The sequence below is a fragment of the Saccostrea cucullata genome, unplaced genomic scaffold (genome assembly GCF_032062105.1).
Source record: "Saccostrea cucullata isolate Sc308-1 unplaced genomic scaffold, CSIRO_AGI_Scuc_v1 ctg877, whole genome shotgun sequence".
NCBI classification, from domain to species: domain Eukaryota; kingdom Metazoa; phylum Mollusca; class Bivalvia; order Ostreida; family Ostreidae; genus Saccostrea; species Saccostrea cuccullata.
The window spans coordinates 61085-82825 of NW_026933070.1; the positions used below are offsets into that span (position 1 = coordinate 61085).

Here is a 21741-nt window from a genome sequence, read left to right on the forward strand (position 1 = left end):
AAACGATGCACTAAATTATGTATCTGAGTAATTTCTACTTGTGTTCCAAATCAAATTGAAATCAGACCAAAACTGTAGGAGGATTAGCGTTTTAAAGAAATTTCACAGAATTTCTATTTTTAGTAACCATAGCAACACCGTTCATTGAAATCAAAAATCGATGCACTAAATTATGTATCTTAGTGTACATGTAGCTAATTAAATCAATAATTATAAATTCATTAATTTAAGAAATTACATCTTTATATCTAATTTTTTTTAATTTTCTTTTCATCGGCCTGTACTTTATTGAAAATTGTACTCAATCTGGCTGACCAAAAAGTGTGTTAGTACATTTTGCGTTCTTGCCTTTTGCTTAATCTCGACGCAAAATGTAGCCCTTACTGTTTAAAAGTTATGGCCAAGGTTAAAGTTTTTCATAGGTACGGGAATCTCTAAGGTCAAGGTCAAATGGTCAAAGTTGTCGGTACTCGAAGAAAGGTCTTATCACAAATAATATATATATGAAGTATAAAAGTCATGGTATCTACTGTTCAAAAGATATGACCAAAGTAAAAGTTTTACATTTTTGTGTAAAAGTGGGCAAAACTCCTAGGTCAAAAGGTCAAATTGGTGGTACCCAGAGAAAGGTCTTGTCACAAGGAATACACATGTGAAATATGAAAGTTATGGCTCCACTAAATGAAAAGTTATGGACAAGGTTAAAGTTTTTGCGGACAAACAGACAGACAGAGAGACAGACAGACACGACAAAAACTATGTACCCCCCCCCCCTCCCGAAACTTCGTTTACGGGGGAATAGAAATTAAAAAGAAAATCGCTTCCAATATGAATTCAAAGAAAACTGGAAAGGGGGGGGGGGGAGAAACTAATTGTTACACAACGATCAAATCAGCAATATAAGTTTTATCTTTTTAATATTTTTTTGGACTGAAAGAAATCTGTCCAGATTGACAAAGTTCAGATGGTAGTCAGTCCAAATGACTGACAGTTGAAAAAGGTTCAAGAGAACGGAAAACGGTATTATCTAATAAGAGCTTACACACATGATATTATTTTCATTACACCAAATTTAAAATTCAGAATATGTTAAAATGTATAACATCGAACAAATTAATGTTGAACAATCAATATTTGGCAGTCAAAAATGTTTCTTTCTTTGACATGTTAGAAAAAGGTAATCATGAGTTATAAATATATAATCAAAACTTTCCTAATTCATCACAGATGGCGGGTGTGACCGGTCGGCAGGGGATGCTCACTCCTCCATGGCACCTGATCCCATCCCGATGTTCTGTATCGAGGTCTGTGTTTGCTCTGATCGTAGTTTGTATTGTTTCATGGACTTTTGATCTTGAATACTGTTCGTTGTCTCCATATGTTTTATATCCTAAAGCAAACAAGTACCTTTGATAACGACAAGAGACCCACCTGAGTATTATGTAACAATTTTCAAACATTACAATTGAATTTGGTTCAAGTTTTAAACCAAAAGCCAAGAAGTTCACAATCTTGAAGGAGGCACCATTGTTTATCATAATTATACACTTAGCATGCTTACTTTGGTTACTTAATTTCCAGAGGTAGATCTATAAGAGTAACATAGAGAAAATGCATTAATTTTTCACTTTACATGTATAACCACCAGTTGTGCTACAGGAACCACTGACCCTGGGGAAACATATTTCTAAGTTTGGAAATTTTTTCATAAATCTTATCTCATCATAAATGGATGATTAGAACCAAAGAACAGATTTCATAACATTTATTTATTTTCAGACTATGTACCAACACCCCCCCCCCCCCCCCCCCCCCGGGACCCCTGAAATTAACCATTTTTGAGAAGGCACCTTTCTTCCTCATAAATATGTACTTAGATCATTGACATAATACCTAGGAGCAAAGGAAAAGATTTTCAAAGAATTCGGGCATTTTCACTATATAATCATTCGAGCCCTGCCTCTAACACCAGGGGCCCGTTTTACGAGAGAACTTACGATTAAGATCAAAATTTAATTTGCTCAAAACTTTCTTATTTATAGTTAAATAGAGAATGGTTTTAATATTTTTAAAAGGGTATGTGGAAAGATACTTTTCCATTAGCAATTTTAAACAATTCATTAATTTTGCAAAATTTTACATTCAAATGAAGTTTTTGGTCTTAGTCGTAAGTTCTTTTGTAAAACGGGCCCCTGAAACCCTGACCCAGGGGCCCTGAAATTCACAAATTGGGAAGAAGCATCCTTCCTCATCATAACTATGTACATGTTTCATTGGTTTAATACCCAGGAGCAGAGGAGAAAATTTTTAAAGAATTTATGCATTTTCACTGTAAAATCAATGGAGCCCCACCCTAACACCAGAACCCCTGACCCTGGGGCCATGAAATTCACAATTTTGGAAGAGACATTCATGCTCATCATAACAATGTATACTTGGTTAGTTTGTTTAACACCAAGGAGCACAGGAGAAGATTTTCAAAGACTTTATGCCCAGGTCGTAACTAACATTGAGGCAAGTGAGGCAAATGCCTCACTAAAGATTTTTAGAGTTTTCTGAAACCTGAAAATGTTTCACATTGAACTTATGAATTATGTGTGTCTTCGTGCTAAATTAATATTTTCAACTTTTGTTTCAATTTCTGTAAATCATCAGGTGCCTCATTTTCATTTGGAACGCATGTAAAATATAATTCAAAATGTTTGTTTTGTTAATTGTTTGATTATTTAACATCTCTTCCAGAGACATAAAAATATTTATATCACTGTCCCTGCTTCTAAGACTTTCTCATCCATATTGAGACACCGGTACCTGCCGGTGGAGGGCTGCAAGTTTTGAAGTTTTACATGTACTGGGCTTTCAGAATCACTGAAGATGATTGAACAGTGAGAGATATTTTTTGTGCCATCACTTCTGTGACATACGAACTTGGTTTTATACGGTCTCATCCAAAGGACTGGTCTCTACATCCCGCAGTGGGACACTGTTCGGATCAACTCCTTTGTCTGCGACTTTAGAGCATACGCTCTGTGCTATGCGGCAACAATTCAAAACGTAAAAACTTTCTAAGATTCAATTTTTTTATATTCTAATATCCATTTTTCAGGACCCTCCCATGGAACCCCCCCATCACTGGCCATCAGGTACTACCCTTGCCCCGTCTGGGACTAGGAATGCCCAGCACCCTTGCCTCACTAAAATTTGAGCCTAGTTACGGTCTTGTATTTTCACTATTTAATCAACAGAGCCCCGCCCTATCACCAGAACCCCTGACCCAGGGGCTATAAAATTCACAATTTATGAACAGGCATTCTCGCTCATTATAGCTATGTACTTTGTTAGTTTATTTAATATTGAGGAGCAGAGAAGATTTTTGAAGAATTTATGTATATTCACTATATAAACAATAAAAAATATTGAGGAGCAGAGAAGATTTTTGAAGAATTCATGTATATTCACTATATAAACAATATAATATAAACAATATAAACAATAAAACTGGGTAACAAAAGAGCCCCGCCCTAACACCAGAACCCCTGACCTTGGGGTCATGAAATTCACAATTTTGAAAGAGACAGCCTTATTCAACATAACTGTGTACTTATTTGTAGTTTCTTTAATGCCCACGAGCAGAGAAGATTTTCAAGGAAATAATGCATTTCCACTATATAGTCTATTTAGCCCCACCCTAGCACTAGAACCACTGACCCTGGGGCCATGAATTTCACAATTTTGGTAGAGGACTTATAATGTTGTTTACAATCATGCCAACAGTTTGACTGCTTTTTGTCCAGGAGTAAAGATTTTTTAAGATTGCAATTTTAGTGATTTTGGCCCCACCACTCAGGCTCCAGGGGGGCAGGGGCCATGAATTTCACAATTTTTGTTCCCTTCTCCCAAGGATGTTAAATGCCAAAATTGGTTGAAATTGGCGCAGTGGTTCCAGAGAAGAAGCTGAAAATGTTCAAAAGTTTACGACCGATTGGCGACGAACGACGTACGACGAACGACGACAGATGAAAACAGATAAAATAAATTGGATAAAATTATTTCCTGTAAAATGATATTTTTTCCGTATAATAACAAAATACATTTATCAATGTTATTCATTTAGTAATTCAAAAGTACAGTATACAAATCTGGGTTAATGGGACATTTAAATCTATATTCATCTATTTATCTCCATCCAGGAAGTAAATTACAGATCTCGTCCAAGTCTCGACTAAAATCTTACTCTGACATTCCAAAGTTAGTTTTTTAACAGATAAATGCATTTAGAGGTCGTTTGCATTAAAAGTAAGTACAGGGTTGCCTGCAGACAAAAAAATTATTTTTTCCCCAAAAGGACATTTTTGTTTATTAAAGTCAAATTTCTTCAATATAATAGAAGATTCAATACATATATGTATACAAGAGAGTATTTTTGAACATTTCTTCCTTTATGGGGTGGTCTCCTTCAGTCCAGCTAGAGTCAGAATAAAGAAGTTCAGCTTAACCAATTAAATTCAAGATGTAAAACTGTTGCAGTTTCGGAACCCATATGCAGGTAACTTTTAAATGTTAATTTCAGATGGCACTTTCCAAACCAAGAATTCCCAACACTCCTCAACACTTTCTAGAGTGTGGTTTTGAAGATTGTGATAGAAATTGTGAATTCTACTGCAATTCCTGCCATCAACAAATGTGCAAACAATGCAGAGACCAACATTTAAAGATTCAAGAAAACAAGAACCATGAAATGGTCCTTTATCAGCAACGTAGACGACAACTTCCTGTGATGAAATGCAAGATCCACCCCACCAAAGAAATAGACATTCTCTGCAAAGACTGCAATGTTCCTTTATGTTCAAAATGTTCAACAATGCAAGAGCACCAGAGACATTGTTTTACCGATTTAGAAACTATATACACAGAGAAATTTTCTCTTTGCCAAAAGGAAATCTCTAAAATCCATAATTACTTTGTTCCTACGTCACAGGATTTACAGAGAGAAGTTCGGGAAGATGCCGCAGAAATTAAACAGATCATGGACAGCATACGAACATCCATGAAAGCTGAAGCCAAGTCCCTGAAAAACATGGTGGACACAGTGCTCGCAGAAAATATGGAAGAATTAAACCAAATAGAAAAGTCATTACTGGAGAAATTAAAGAGCCAAGAGAAGACATTTGATGATTATATTGCCTATCTCAGTGACCTTGTTAAAGAGTTCCAGAGTAACCTGTCCTTCACTGAGCTCACTAACTTCACAACTAAACTTCCAGACAACTTAAAAATAAAATCCATACCAGAAACCACTAAACCTGTCACGCTGGAATTTTCTCCTGCTCAATACAACAAAAATGATATTGCTAAATTATTAGGGAAAGTAATTAAATCAGATAGAAAGGAAGAACTAAGAAGAATGAAGCCAATAGAAATTCCTCCTATTGCTACATCAATGAAATCTACAAGTGAAGAGACAAAACAAGATAAACATGTGAAATATGACAAAAAACAAACAATGTCGCTATCTGCCTCTGTCACCAAGGTCGGGGAGTTCAAAGTACCAGGTGTTGATCATGTATTCCATGTATCACTAGATCAATCAGACAGACTCTGGATCAGTGACGAGAATGGTAATCTTGTCCAAACAGATCTACAGGGGAAAATGATACAGAAGATAAAAACCAGTGGTGGATCTGATGGTTACCATACAGTCACACAGGACAGGGGTCTGATCTTTACAGACAAAGACAATAAAGTCGTTAATATGATAACAGAGGATAATAATATCGCTGAATTCATTAAAATTGGAGACTGGGCACCACTCAGCATACACTCCTCCCACATCAACGGGGACTTACTGGTGGGGATGATGATGGACTGGGAGGGTAAAGTCACCAGGTACAACAAGACAGGAAAAGAACTACTGATCATACAGAGGGATAACAAAGGACAGGAGCTGTATAATTATCCACACTACATCACAGAAAACATCAATGGAGATATCTGTACATCAGACTATCTTAGGGCAGTAGTGGTGGTGAATAAATCAGGACAACACAGGTTCTCCTACACAGGTCAGAAGTCAGGGTTCAGTCCCTGTGGAATCTGTTCTGATGTCCTCGGTCACATTCTGGTGTGTAATGGACATTTTTTAGGAAACACTGTTCACCTCCTTGATCAGGACGGTCAGTTCTTGTCTCTATTACTCACCCACCAACGAGGGGTAGAGTATCCCCTTTGTGTGTGTGTGGATGAGAAGAACAATCTCTGTGTGGGACAACAATACTCCAACACACTGATAGTGTACAAGTATCTCAAGTGATTATAATACTGTCAGTTGTGTATAATCATAAACTGAATGGAATACAGTATTTAATTAAATTTATGATTTTCAGTACAGAAATAAATATTCTGAATAGTGTTTCCATCAGTAAACATTATATTGAACAAATTGTACAAACTGTAAATTGCTTTCAGTGGTAACTTTGCATCAACATTTCTTTGGATTCTGAATTAAAAGATATCTGCATTCTATTGTACTATTTTAAAATGCATGCTAAAAATAAATCCGAAACAAAATATGACTCAATCTACCTCAAAACACGGTTATAGTAAAATGCTTGTAATTAATTCATGCTTACAGGGAAGTGAAGTGGATGAAAATAATATTTACATCCACTGAATATTTCCTCCTTTATTTGTTAAGAAAATCCATTGCGTTAATCAGTGCATGAACTACACTAGTCATGTCACCTGTACAGATTTCGTGATCAGTCGTTATTCCATCAATAAATCGTACAAAGACGTTCGCATCATTAATTCAATAATTAATCTTTTTAACCATACACTAAATAATTATTTGAACAGATATAAATATAAACAATAAAATATCTTTCTTTGGTTGTTAATACGGGAATGAATGTCGCAGTTATTGCAGAAAAAAATTACACAACCCGCGTAAGCGGGTTATGAATTTTTTCTGCAACAGCTGCGACATTCATTCCCCTAATAACAACCAAAGAAAGCATTTTATTGTTTAAAAGGAGGAAATATTCAGTGGATGTAAATATTAGTATATGAAAACATGTGAATTATCATGAAAACAACTTTAGTTATTATCTTTTTATTGTAGTCTTTGGATGCAAAGATATGAAAATCTGATGAAATACATATTTTAAGAATGAAAACACAAAAGTGAACTATGAAGAATAGAGTCGAAGTAAGGTAAAAATAAATCGGGAATAAAAAGGAAATAATTTAAATAATCTAATATACTTGTTTGTGAAAAGTAGAATAAATACTTTTATTTAAATAATCTATTAATTAAAAGATTTACATGTATTTTAATAAATACTTTGTGTTATTGTGGTATGTTGGTATGTTGGTAAGAAGTACTATATATAAACGTTGAGAAATCATGAAGTACAACCAGAGTTAATGCTCCTTTCCTTTTTGTCGATTTTACTTGACAGAAAATCAATAAATAAAGACTTTAAAATGCTCATTCATGAGATACAGAAATAGGCCATATCCGGTCCCGCGCTCCGGAAGCAGTGTTTTCTTCCTATCAGACTGTTTCCGGATACAGCTTTCACTAATAAGCATTAATTTAATGTCATAAATACAAAAGTCAAAACATGCTTCGTTAGTCAAGGTATAATGAAATCTTGTTTTTAACCAGACCAGTTCACTTCTGATTGGACAGTATTGTCTGATATCGGTCAGATGCCGAGTTTTTGGGCGCGTAGGTCGTCCGCGCTAAGCCAGCAATTGGCCGTAACAGAATTAACTTTATTGTGTGACAGACCCGTTAATCCCTAACACAAGTGAAAACGAATTAACACGGAAGCATGTAATTCAGATTTTTTTTTATAAATGAATTTTTGTTGGCATTCTCTGATAAACTAAAGATATACAAGATCGATGAAAACAAGAATTGTAATATTATCCGCCTAATGTCACCCAAAGTATGCCAGTGTACTTAAAGCTGGGCCTATTAATAATGCAAAATTTCAACAACCAAACTGGAAATGTTCCTCTGAAGGACCTGTCTCCACATCCCGCACACAGGGGTCGGTAACATACTGTTTTTGATTTTACGTAATCACTATATATATACAAAAAAGGATCTTTTTGTATACATATAGTGATTACGTAAAATCAAACACAGTATGTTACAGGCCCCTGTGATCCCACAGTGGGATTCGAACATTCGATGTATAAGGATCAACTCCATAGTGTGCGACTCTAAAGCATCCGCTCTAACCACTGTGTCATGCGAGCGACAATTCAAACCGTGAGAACTTTTTAAAGATAAAGTCCTTTATTTTCTAATATCTGGGTTTCAGGATCCCAATCCCCCTGGAAACCCCATCACTGGGCAGGTACTACCCTAGGACTAGGAATGCCCAACGCCCTTGCCTCACTAAAATTTTGAGACTAGTTACGGCCTTGGTCTGTTTACCTTTTGGCCTTGTGATTTTTGTTCTACATAAAAAGGGGCAACATGATCTCTAATGTGACCATGTCCTTGGTCTCGCGATTTAGGCAAAGTGAAATTCTCTAAGGATAATAATATATATAATTTTAAATCTTTTAGTGAATGATTGTGTAATCAAGCTTTATTTTGAAATGGGATTATCTGTACTACATTGTAGTATCTTCTTCTTCCTCCAAAACAACAAAAAATACCGGAGGAAAGCTAATCTCAGAAAAGCAGACAACAAATAGAGAAAAATCGATGAAAAAATACCGATTATATAATTTTAACGAGTGATTATCGGTTATTTATAACTGATATCAGGAAATTAATCTTAATTTTTGCATGAAGAAGCAGCGAAACTGACAGGTAAAATAATAGACGACTGAATGCTTGATAACAACTGACGCCAAACGTCAACCAGGATATAAAGCAGTCAATGAATCTTTACAGAACCGATTGAACCACTCCTAGATGACAAAACGAAGACAGTAAACAAGATGTGTTTGTGAAACACTGATGTACGACAGCTGTGGGCGAAGGTTTAAGTTTCTCAATTCAAGTCAGAGGTCAAGGCCAAAAGACTAAAAACAAATGTTGTTAACCAAAGACAAACTTGTATCGATGAATAAACCTATCCAACTATTCAAAAGTAATGACAAAGGTTAGAGTTTTCTAAATGAGGGTCAAACTCAAGGGTCAAGGTCAAATTAAAGGTACTGGGGGAATGCCATGTCATAAGAACTAAATTGTAAAATTTTAAAGCCATAAAATCAACTGTTGAAAATTTCTGGCAAAGGTTAAAATTTTTCAAAAGTAGGTCATATTCTACGGTCAAGGTCAAAATTATTGGCACCCAAAGAAAGGCATTGTCATATGGAATAAACCTTTGATATTCCTTGTTTTAAATGAACAAAAGTTATGTCAAAATTTAAAGTTTTTAAAAAGTTGGTCAAACTCAAAGGTCAAAAGGTTTCAATGCAAAGGTTCTTATACAACAAACACACATATAAAGTATGAAAGTCTTAGCAACAACTGGTCAAAAGTTATGGCTAAGGTTAGATTTATAAATTCTTGCAAAATGTGTATAACTTCAAGGACAAGAGGTCATATATGCTGGCACCCAAAAGTAAAGTCACAAGCAATAAACATGTGGAATATAAATACCATAGTTCCAACCATTTAAAGTGTCATGGGCATATGGTTTAATAAAGTTTTCGCAGACAAACAGACAGACAGGCGGACAGGGCAAAAACTGTATACCCCCAATATCCTCGTATGACAGTTATTGGCGAAGGTTAAAGTTTCTCAATTGCAAGTCAAACTCCAAGGTCAGAGGATGAAAAAATGTTTGAGTACAGTCCCTAAGTGAATGACTTATATAGGGACCCTCATATATAGCTACTGGATAAAGGAATGTGACGGACAAATTCCTTTTACGAATCGTATTCAGCTTGAATATAAAGCATAGTGAACAAGATGTGTTTGCAAAACACTATGCGTCCGGCGGCAACAAAGTTAGAAAAAGCTAGGTCACAGTCAAGGTTACATGGTCATTGACCTCGATGTCATTTGAAAGAACTTGAGTAGTGGAGTGTACATACCAAATATGAAGTCTCTATTTCATATGCTTCAAAAGTTATGGCGAAGGTATAAAAAAGCTATTTTCAGCATATAGGTCACAGTCAAGGTCACGGTCATTAACATTGGTGCCATTTGAAGGAACTTAATTAGTGAAGTTCGCATATTAAATATGCATTCTTTATCTTCTATGGTTGAAAAGTTATGTCAAAGGTACGAAAAGGCTATTTTTAGCATATATGTCACTGGCAAGGTCACAAGGTCGTTGACCTTGATGTCATTTGAAAGAGCTAAATTAGATGAGTATGCATATCAAATATGAAGTCAAGTCTCCACCTCTTATGCTTCGAAAGTTATAGTGAAGGATAAAAAAAACTATTTTTAGCTTATAGGTCACAGTCAAGGTCATAACGTCATTGACCTTGGTGTTATTTCAAAGAAATTAATCAGTGGACTGCGCATACCAAATATGAAGTCTCTGTCTTTTAGTATTCAAAAGTTATGGCGAAGGTTAAAGTTTGCAGACCAAAAAAAAACTATTTTTAACATATAGGTCACAGTCAAGGTCTCAGGGTCATTGACCATGATGTCATTTGAAAGAGCTTAATAAATGAAGTATGCATACCAAATATGAAGTCTCTATCTTTCATGGTTCAAAAGTTATGGCGAAGGTTAAAGTTTGCAAACAAAAAGCTATTTTCAGCATGTAGGTCACAGTCAAGGTCACAAGGTCATTGACCTAAGTGTCATTTTAAAGAGCTTAATTATGGAGTACGCATACCAAATATTAAGTCTCTAGCTATCATGGTTCAAAAGTTGTGGCAAAGATTAAAGTTTGCAGACAAACAGACAAACAAACAGACAGACAGGACAAAAAACAATATAGGCACCGGATCTATCAATCTGGGCGCATAAAAATGTAAGGTAAAGTTGGTCCATGCTCAATGTTTTTGTGAAGTAAACAATGTATACTTCTATACGTACTTTGAAAATATACATTTTAAAAAATTGACCCCCTGTTCATACATAGACGCCGCTTCTACTACGATCAAAGCGTGGCTGAAAGCGTTGCCGATCGTGACAAATCGCAAGAGAAACGTCGTGGAGTCGTCATAAGCGTAGTATGATCTCAGTAGAGTCTTCATGATTGGAGAGCTCTACGCTCTCACCACGCTTATTTTGAACATGTCCAAAACAAGCGTAGCGGGATCGTGGCCCACAAGAATTGGGGTTAAGTCGTAAAAAGAGCGTAGTAGAAGCGCCGTAATCGAACAAGCAGCGCGGAAGCATCGTAGAGAAATCTTCGTGATCGTAGTAAAAGCGCCGTAAGAGCATAGGAACTTACCAAGTATGCTCATACAACGCTCCTTCTACGTTCGTACTACGTTCTCACTACGATCTCTCTACGTTCCTGAAGATCCTACAAAGACCTACAATGACCTTACGCCGATCATATCACGATCTATCAGGCAGGAGTTAGTTCTTATAGCGCTGATATTTGACCAATCATCATCTTCAAACTACATGTAAAGGGTGACACTATACGTGACGATCATTTGCAATGGAGACTTTTTACATCTTGTTACAGTTACAATTGAAAATGCCCGTGAACCATGTCGTAAAGGCCGCAAAAAAACTGCGGTCGCAAGATATGTATCATCGCTAAAATCGTACTACAAAAATATGCGGTTGCAAGATATATTTACATCATCTCCAAAATCGTACTAGAAGCGTAATGCAATCGTAATATGATCGGCAATACCGTAGCGACATCGCGGTACAGTCATCTGGGTCTGTGTAGCGTCGTAGTATGGTCTTCAATGTCGTAGTGGCAGCGTAGCGTAAACGCAGTAAGCACAGCCGCTTGTCGGCAACTGTCCGCGTAACATCGTAGTAGAAGCGTGTTAGCAGCGCATTTGACGTAGGGACTTCGTATTACAGTCGTAACGAAGACCATAATTTGCCAAATTACTCTTTTTATTAGACGCCGATCGGTTGCGATCTGCCCCGATCCAAAAAATTTCCAGATCGTGGCTTGATCGGGATGATCGCAGTAGAGTCGCAGCTCTGTGTGAACGGGGGGTGAGCGAAGATCCACTCACATGGAAAAAGTTGTGTCACAGTATAAAGAAATGATTATTCTGGTTGTCATTGGTGTACGCGTAGCATTTCATAGATACTAAAAATGCCAATAGTATGAGAGTAGTTTTTCAATGAAATTTAGAATTTTTTTCAAACCACGGGCATTTTTCTCTGCTTATTTGACTATCTTCTTTCCTAAGAAAGCAGACGAATAGTCAGACATAATCATGTCTCTTTAACAATATGTACAGTTTTTAAAATATAAAACCAAGTCTGTTATTTTGTGATATTATCGTTTTATTGTTAATAGATTTTTGTTCACTGAAAAATGGCTGTATAATGATTGGAATATTATTGCCGAAGCCTGTGATATTTGTTAAAAAGACACAAAAAATATTGAGCCTTTTAACGGCAAAATTTAATTAAATCTCATATTTATTTGTGGTTAACATTCAAAAGGAAAACAAATCAAATTTAATGGCGTCAGAAGAAATTTTCGTCGAAAGGATTCGTCAATTTTTATGAGAAAACGAATAAATGAAATTCGAATTAGCAAATATTTAAAATTGGGACGGTGTTTAATTCCACACATATTGTGATACACTTCAAAGGAACTGTTCATTTGTGTTAAAGCACGACAATTTGCTGTTGTTTATATTTGTTCATTGAAGCACATTTTTTTCTACATGCCTATAGATCTATATTGAATTTGATCTCTATTGTCCCACTGAAATAAGTCTGCATCATAGGTATTATACGGGATTCTTATTTGTATCCATGAATTACATTCTGCAACTCTTTATGAAGAAGTTTTAGCAGGATTTTAATTTTTTCAATGAGAAACACAACATTAAAGAAATATTTACTTTGGTGAATAGTGCAATTGTACTCACAAAACTAAAACAAACACCGAGAAGATCAAGATCATTTGTCAATAAATTACATGTCAGGTATATTTAATTTCTGTTTTCATTTCATAAACGCTATCTACGATAAAAGACCAACTTCAAAAGGCAATGCCTTAATAACAACAACAGTCTCTGGGCATGGCCGCATCCTTTTTATATTTCCACCAGCTAATTTCCAGCACCGTTTTGTGTTGGAGTCACACGAGGCCTCTTGTAGCCGTTGACTTTGAGAAGGATTTTGTCATTTGACTCTCCAGACTTGACATTGGTTCGCTGAGGGTTTTGTTTGTTTTCGCCATTATCCTCCTCAAAGTGTCGTTTTAGTAATCTGGAAGTCAACCCGAGGTCACAATACTTTATTGAACAAGGGAATCAGATCCCACGCTATTGCCTTCAGGTAAATTACAAAGATGGATATTTTTTATTTTAACTTGATTAAAAGTATTTAACAATTCTTGGTATTACCAATGATTATACATTCATATTTTTTCTGTTCATGCAATAGGGCGTACCGTTTTCGTGGATAGCATTTCCATTTTTGAACAAGCCATCAAGCTATTGACTGTGATGCTTGTACATTGTTTCATGAAAACATTACGCAGGGTATCCAAATAAGTCGTCACTAAGCATAAAAAAAGGAAAATGTTGGAGGGGGTGAAAGCTCAAGTCACCATCAAGAATAGAACAAAAGTATTCTTATATATTATCAAAACCTAACCCGACCCAGGCGAAAAACGTATAAATTATGAAAGACTTTGCAGTCTTATTTTAAATATTCGTACTTCATAACGTCGATAAGACTTTCACCCATATTATAGTGAACTTAAAACGCACGAAGAAATTTATTGACATTTTCATGAATTTTGATTTACCTGTTCAGGATAAAATATAAATTACATAAACATCTCAATGGACACTTCCATAAAAGAGAAGGGGGATTAACTTAATTCATCTTATTCTACAGCGTAACAGCTAGAGAGAGTGTAGCCAGTCATCCCTCATGTTTAAAAAGCCATGAAACGTGTATCTTAAAGTACATGCACCAGACGAGCACTCTCTTTTTCGTTCAAAAGTTCATTTAAATTGAATGAATGCTTGTATAAAATGGATTCTTTTAATGTCAATGAATTGCATTATTGTGCTAAACATCCCGGTAATAATGGTGTTTTATAAAACTTTGTCAAAACAAATTTCTTATTGCAGAAGGTAATACCTTTAATATGTAATAACATGCCGAGAATTCGGAGAAGAAAAGCAGTGGATTACCTTCGTATAAAACTTGACAAACTTTTTGAAGTTGTGAGTGATTAGGAGATACGACATTTGTTTGATAAATCAACAAAGATATGTAGGAGAAATTACCAGTTGACATCTCCGGATTTTAAAAAGTCATCACTCGTGTATATATTTGGATGCAGATTAAATTATCTTATGAAGACAGGATTTATACACACACGTTTCTACCCCACAACGGACACCATCAGATGATCAACGTATACTGAGATGACAAAGTTAAAACAGTAATGTCAACTGTTCTGCTGTGTAAACTACAGATTTTTATTTTATTGCTCTCGATGACTTTACAGTTTCCTTTTCAAAATAAAAACTTTTTATATCTTCTCAGATCGTGTACATTGAATCCAATCTCAATTTTCTGAGGGAAAAATTGATTTAGTTTAGAACAAAGATGAAAAGGCTTTGAAGAAATGAAATATGCTCATGAAAAAGAAGATTGCATATGTCATCCAATTTAATTCAAAGATTTAATGGTTTTTCTAACGAGCGACTGGTGCAATAATGGGATATGCTACCAGGGTCCCGATAGTCTTGTGTACGGAGTAAAGAATTGTTTTCAGAGATTAAGAAAACACTTTCGATATATTTTATATTTAGCATGAAGGAATATCTGGCTTTATATGATATTGATTTCCAGTAAACAATCGATCAAAGCCTCCGTGGTTCTTCTCAGAGAAAGGATGACATTGGGGTATTCTGAGACCTGTCGTGTTTCTATGGATGTATTTTCTGGAATATGGATCTCCTAAATACTTCTTATCTTCTCCATTGTCTGACCAGAGAGGAACGGTCCAACTTCATTATGGCGTTTTATCATTTAAAGGTACTCTGAAAATTAAAGTCCTCCGCTCAATTTTCCATATTTTAAGATATCTATTATGAAGACATTATAAGGCTGGGATTTTGACAGGAATGACATCTTACAACATTTAATAAAAATCTTTTAGTGGTCACGAAAGCAAATTGCTATTTTCTATTTTCCCAGTCCTCGCTATATAGAAATATTGAAAACGATGTTTGATCAGGAGAAACTCTGAACACTCTATTGTATGAAGTACAGAAGCAGACAAAATAGGCCATTATAGGAACTTCTTCACGGAATATCGGGAGCGGAAACACGCCATTCAGGGCGGCCCCGTGCTTACTCCCAGATTCCGGATGAAAAGGCCTTCATGTTGAGCCGCGGTCTTGATTCTGGAAGGCGATTTGATATTATGAACAAAGTCGTCGTTACCTGTAATTTTTGTTAATCAAGGGCTGGAGTCACCCCCTTTCTCTTCCTCTCAGGTGAATTACCATTTACCTGGAACCGGAGCAAAGGTATACACCTCTATCTGAGAGAGCCTTCCGCTGGTGGACCTTAATTTGTTTGTCTAAGTTGCGTCAACTCTATTTGTTTGAGAAAACGGAACAAAAAAGTTCGCTAAGGCAGTGGGCCTGTTATATCATTCATCGATTTCTCGCTCAAGATAGAGATTAATGGAGAATGACATCGGAAGATTGTCTCCTTCCCGACTGATTTCCTGAAAAGGAACATCAAGATCGAGAATTAACAATTTTAATATGCATGTCGGAAACTTTAAAAAGGTGCTTTATTTTGAGATACTTTTGTGATTATCAGTATCGAATGATGGTGAACTTGGACGTGTTTGTTTTGCGATTGGAAGTAAGGGCCAAATGAATTAATTCAGAGATAAAACTTGCTCGATACATTCGACAATCACAACAAAAACACAGTGAATGATAAATTAGTCTCTGAAATGCATGTGAAAGTTTGTTCAAATTGAATTTGGAGTAAATCTCATTAAATATAAGGAAAATAGAATGAAGATAACCCAACAAGGTTTTTGAACATCGTGTGTTGTTTTGTGATAGCCCAGGACAACGGAGGTACACCGAACAAGTACAATAAAAGAAGAACAATAAAACGGTATCTTGGAGTAATATATGACTTAGGTCACCACCCCAAAAGCGAATGGAGGGATAAACTGTGGATTTCTAGGATCTCGACAAGACGTTTGCTGGATTAAATAGCGGTTGCCTTGAGTGAAATGAGTTTTAATGCAAGTTATTAGATGGGGATCTAGAGTTTGTATGTTTGCATTTTTGAAGTAACATTTGAAGTATGTGAAAAGAAGATGTGTTTTTGATTCGTTCCTGTGTGGCATGTATAAGAATGAAAGGAATGAAACTCGTAAGTCATCCTGAAACTTCTAAAAATGGCGGACAGACTCGTCTGCATCCGGAGATTGCCAGCGCCATTAAGCGTCAGAGAGAAACCACTGGAGTGGACTATAGGAAATCGGTGGATCTTGGCAATATGGCGTTGCTAAATGATGGCCGAAAGAACCAAATTAACTCTCTACAAAGTTTTCACTTTCAATTTTCAGACATGGGTTATTTTCCGATGACTGGCCATCGACTTCCGAAGCAAAATCCAGCTCGGCTAAAACGGAAATCTGGTCAGGTTTTGGGACTGAGAGCTCTGAGTCGGTCCCAGAGTTCTATAGATTTGACGACGCCCGTGCTTTCCAACAAACCTGAGCACAAAACGTCTGACCAATACACGGGAGCGAACAAAGCGTCCCTTACTGACCTTACTTGCCTTCAGTTTGCCGATACTTTGTTTTCGAATACCGGAAGTCCCATGGGAATGTACGGATTTTCCACGGGAAAAGTGAAATACAGCGATGTATTGGAAGAAACGGTTATTACCTTAGGAAAGGGGACAAACAACGAAGGACAAAATGTGAAAGACAAAGACTTAGTTATACACGAGAATAAAACTTCGTTCATAGACCCTAACCAAATATTGCCGTCCATCACTCATTTAACGCCAGCAAGCAAGCCGGTTTCACCCAAAGTGAGAGTTCAAGCGCCGCCTGTGAAAACTGTTCCAAAGGAAACAAATATATCAAAGGAAGGAGATAAATCTAAACAATTATCAAATTTAAACGAGCGAAAATCAATCCTTAAACTTCAGGGAGGAAGCAAGGAAAATCGCGAGAAGGACGAATCGAAAATCTCTAGTGATGAAATAATGAAAAGGCCAGCGGCAAAAGCCACGCGATACAACCGCGTTATAAAGAACGACCTTGTGACGTCTCCAAAGAGAAGTTCCAGGCTTCCATTTGATCCGAACGTTTGTCTTACGATTAAGGCATCAGAAAAAACAAATAGTAACGGATACATTCCGTATGCCTTAAACAATATTAATGAAAATGTGATTAAGCGCTCAGTCCGTTTCAACAGAACGGATGAAGTTTTTGAATTTTCGCCGTTTGAACCTTTATTGTCTTCCTAAATCTCTAAATTACTTTTATTATGACGATTTGTTCTTATTGATATTGCAGAGAGAGAGAGAGAGAGAGAGAGAGAGAGAGAGAGAGAGAGAGAGAGAGAGAGAGAGAGAGAGAGAGACTGTGTATCGATTACAGAAAGAATTGTTTCTGTTCATGATTTTATGACTTTAACGTTTTTATCTGAAATAAAAACAGACTAGCAATGTTTAGCAATCTTTATGGCTCTGAGGTAAGGAAGATATATTTTAACACAAGGACAAAAGCCCCGAGTGCCTAATTCAACTACAATTACTTATCAAAAAGTCAATACTTCAAGTACAACCAGCGCGCCATTGTAAGTGATAAAAACAAGGCATAGGAACCGAATCTTGACATTTTCAAGTGACTTGGAGAGAGTTAGGAACCTAACCTGGCCTGACCGTCTATACTCACGCGCACGTGTACAGCCACATAAATAACTCAAGATTTAGAGTGAATTAATCAAGGATTTTATATTAATTTCTCCTTTATGTAAATTTTCATTTTAAGCACGAACTTGTCTTGAGTATAAATTTGGCTGAGAATATAGATTTGATCTTTATAGAGAGCGGTACAAAGGGCCTGGTCCTCGTACGAGAGCAGGGCTCTCTCGCATACAATCCCTACTTAAGCTCCGGTATGATCCCTAATAAGTTTTCTATTTTAGTTTGTTAATATCGTACATTGATGAATAGAAATTCCACGTTAGGTAGGAAACCACTATACGCCAATGTTTATCTTCCACGAAGTCCTATGAAAATTGGACGATCTATTTTTGTTTATTTGTGCCACTAGCTATCCGAACGTTAATTTTTTTTCTTAATTATTTATTGGAAAATAAATATTTTTTCTTACATCTATAAATAATATTGCTTTAGGTGCAACAATAATTAATTGATCAACATTCAATAAGATAAAAAGGAACTTGCTTTCTGTATAGTTTTTATTAAAACAAACGTTTTTAAAATAATGTAGCTGAAAAGATTTTTAATATCATATGTTTTGTAGTTTATAGCTGACTTCTATCTCTTTATTGACTCAAACACTGATACAAGGCAACGAGGAGCATTTTCTAAACCGCTTTTCCAAAGAATTTAAAATGAAATTCCTAATTCGGAACATAGTTTAGAATTTATAAATTAATCTTATTGCTCTTAGAATGACAAAGCGCACCTCTTAGGAATAAATCGCACTGTACATTGTATATAATACAAATATATATAAATAGTTATTCATGAACGTTAATTATAAATGTGAACTAGAATTTGGGTTAAATGTAAAATATTAGCCCTTTTAACCAAGGATGTATTCTTTTGGTGTAAAATGTATTGTAAGGGGTCACAATAAAAAACCATGGCGTGGGTAGGCTACAAATATGTGTTATTTAGAATTACTGTTGAAATACATGAGTACCCTATGACCCCCTGACCATTATAACGAGACCTTCCTAGGTCATCGAGTGCAGGTAGATGAATAATCCATTATATGAATCGATAGATCGTACTGCAATGAAGGAAAACAAGCAATAAAACTTTTTAATATATATTTTTTTTTAAAAAATGACATGCATGGTTTCATTTTAATGTTTGTCAATACTAAGACTAAACAGCTCATTGAAATTTTGCTTCCATTTCGACGAAGAAATTGCAAAGCCATTCATTTCATTTCAAATTTTGTAAATGTTTTGCAAATTCATGAATTTTTGGAAACTGTTCTTGAATTTAATTCCAGTGTAGACAATATTTCCTTCGGAAAAAGTCATGCAGTTTTTTAAAAATATATATATATATATATACGTAGGCAAGTTATTTTATCCAAAATATTATATGTGAATGAATAATGAAATCTTGATACAAGTGAAATTAAATTATATGTATATATCTTGTAGATCAGTCAAGCTGCAACATGAATCCCAAGGAGTTATATCCTGGTGTTTTGATTTCTCATCACGTAACACCTTGTAAAAGTCCCCTCACTTTATTGTACTGAAAATATTTACTGCCAAAAATAAGTGTCACCCTTTTCCTTACTCTACATCTCACACTTTTTGCTTGTCCATCATTTGCACTCCTCCTTCCCGTTCTTGAAAAAAAAAACAAGGTGTGATTGTGAAACTGGTGTCCCTGTATGACAGCTTATGGCGAATGTTAAAGATTCTCAAATGCAAGTAAAACTCCAAGGTCAAAAGATGAAACTTTTTTTTTTCAAAGAAAGGACTTCTGTCAACGAATATACATGTGAAAACAAATGCACAAGCACTAACTACTAGTATTCAAAAGTTATGCTTAAGGTTAAAGTTTTTTTTAAAAGAAGACAAACTGCTGGGTCAAGGTCAAAAGGTCAAAATTAATGGTGACCAGCGAAATACCTTGTCAAAAGAAATATTTGTGTGTGAAATAAAAAAAAAGTCCTAACATCAACTGTAAAAAAGATTTGGCAAAGTCTGAAAATTTTTAGAAGTCCAAGATCAAGAATAGTCATATTACCATTGAAAACGGCTTTGCCACAATAAATATACATACAGTGTATGAAGTATATTAAAGCACAAGTCTAACTGTTCAAAAGGTTTGACCAAGGTTAGAGAATGGATTTTTTTTTTTGCAAAAGTGGGTCTAACTCCAAGGTCAAGGAAGGTCTTCTTATAAGAAATACACATTTGAAAAATAATAGCAACAACTCCAACCAATCAATAGTTCTGAGCAAAGTTTTTGCGGACAGACAGACGGACGGACAAGTATGGCAAAAGCTTTTTATGCCTGAATCTTCGATTACAAGAACATGAAAACTTTTCTATGGATCTGGAGTTGGAAGCATTGGACTAAGCTATACAAAAGTGTCAAAATGAATTCTAGAGACTTATGGGCTATAAGGCTCACCTTAGTCACTTGAGCCCTGATGTACTTCATCAAAATTTCCCCCATATAGAGTCAAACCTCGATATCTCGAACTCAAGGGGACCAACATCGAGATATCTGTGGATCGAGATAACAAGGGGAAAACTATAAAGAATGAATACTTGTTGCGACTCCCACAACACCTCCAAATATACCACTTATTCGAGTTATCGATGTTCTAAATAACGAAGCTCTGCTGCATTCATCGTCTCGAGCTACGGTTCGGAGTCTCTCTCTCCTACATGGTAGAGGACTGCACATTTTGGTCGTGTTTTTCGACGATGATCAAGCTGCTTTCCTCTGTAAAACTTGCTGCACCCATGGGTAATGATTAAAAAAACTTGAATCTACACTACATGATGTTGTTTCATCTTTGAATATGAATGTAATCATGATCAATCTGTTCTAGTTGAGAAGATTAAAAAATCTTATACCGGTTCATTTTGATTGCATAGTTTGTTCCTATCCTACTCTAAACATACTTGTACTGGAAGATATTTCCATAAAATATAACAAGAGGTACTTTGAGCATTGAGCTCACTAAATGATACCCAGCCTCCCATATGAAGATAATGGCAGTGTCAATGTTTTGCTATCGAAAACCCAAAATATGCGTTGGATCAAAAAGTAATGTAGAAGGTGCACAATGGAATTTGTAATAAAGATTCTTTGAAAGTCTCATCAAATTTTATTCAGTGGTAGGAGAGGAGTTGCGGGTAAGAGATGGGTATCCCAAAGCATAACAGACGGACGGACGAACATCCCGATTACTATATACCCTCGCCCTTTTCAAGCTGGGGTAAAATTAACTATTTTGTCTTTTTTTTTTTTTTTGAACAGCTTTCTAAAATATTTTTCCGAGGATTATTCCTAAACAAAGCTTTGATTGCTTATTTTGGCCTCACCCTACCTTCAAGGTTCATAATTTCAACAAAAATTGATTGTATGCTATGTATAATGAAGTTTTCAAATGTTTCGTGTTTTTTGACCAAGTGTCTCGTGAGATTTTTTTAAATATAGATTTGATTAAATTTTCGCCAATTCTGTATTGTCTCTATTTTGTACCCAATACCCAAGGATGCATTGTGGCAAGTTTGTCGCTCTGGTGTTCTGAAGAAACCAAAAGTATATATACAACATGAATTTTACGATTATGCTCACGTGTCTTGTCAGGTTTAAAATTCAATTTCACT

General features: G+C 35.7%; 1 protein-coding gene across 1 annotated transcript; it reads left to right on the forward strand.

The window, feature by feature from the left end:
* The first annotated feature begins 4570 nt into the window (after positions 1-4570).
* On the forward strand, positions 4571-6315 carry LOC134237174 (uncharacterized). Its single transcript, XM_062719274.1, has one exon. The coding sequence runs from the start codon at positions 4571-4573 to the stop codon at positions 6308-6310; it is 1740 nt and encodes a 579-aa protein (XP_062575258.1). The 3' UTR covers positions 6311-6315.
* Positions 6316-21741: the final 15426 nt, after the last annotated feature.

Excerpts from the sequence above, each read along its gene's own strand:
- LOC134237174 (XM_062719274.1), top strand. The coding sequence starts at position 4,571 with ATGGCACTTTCCAAACCAAGAATTCCCAACACTCCTCAACACTTTCTA.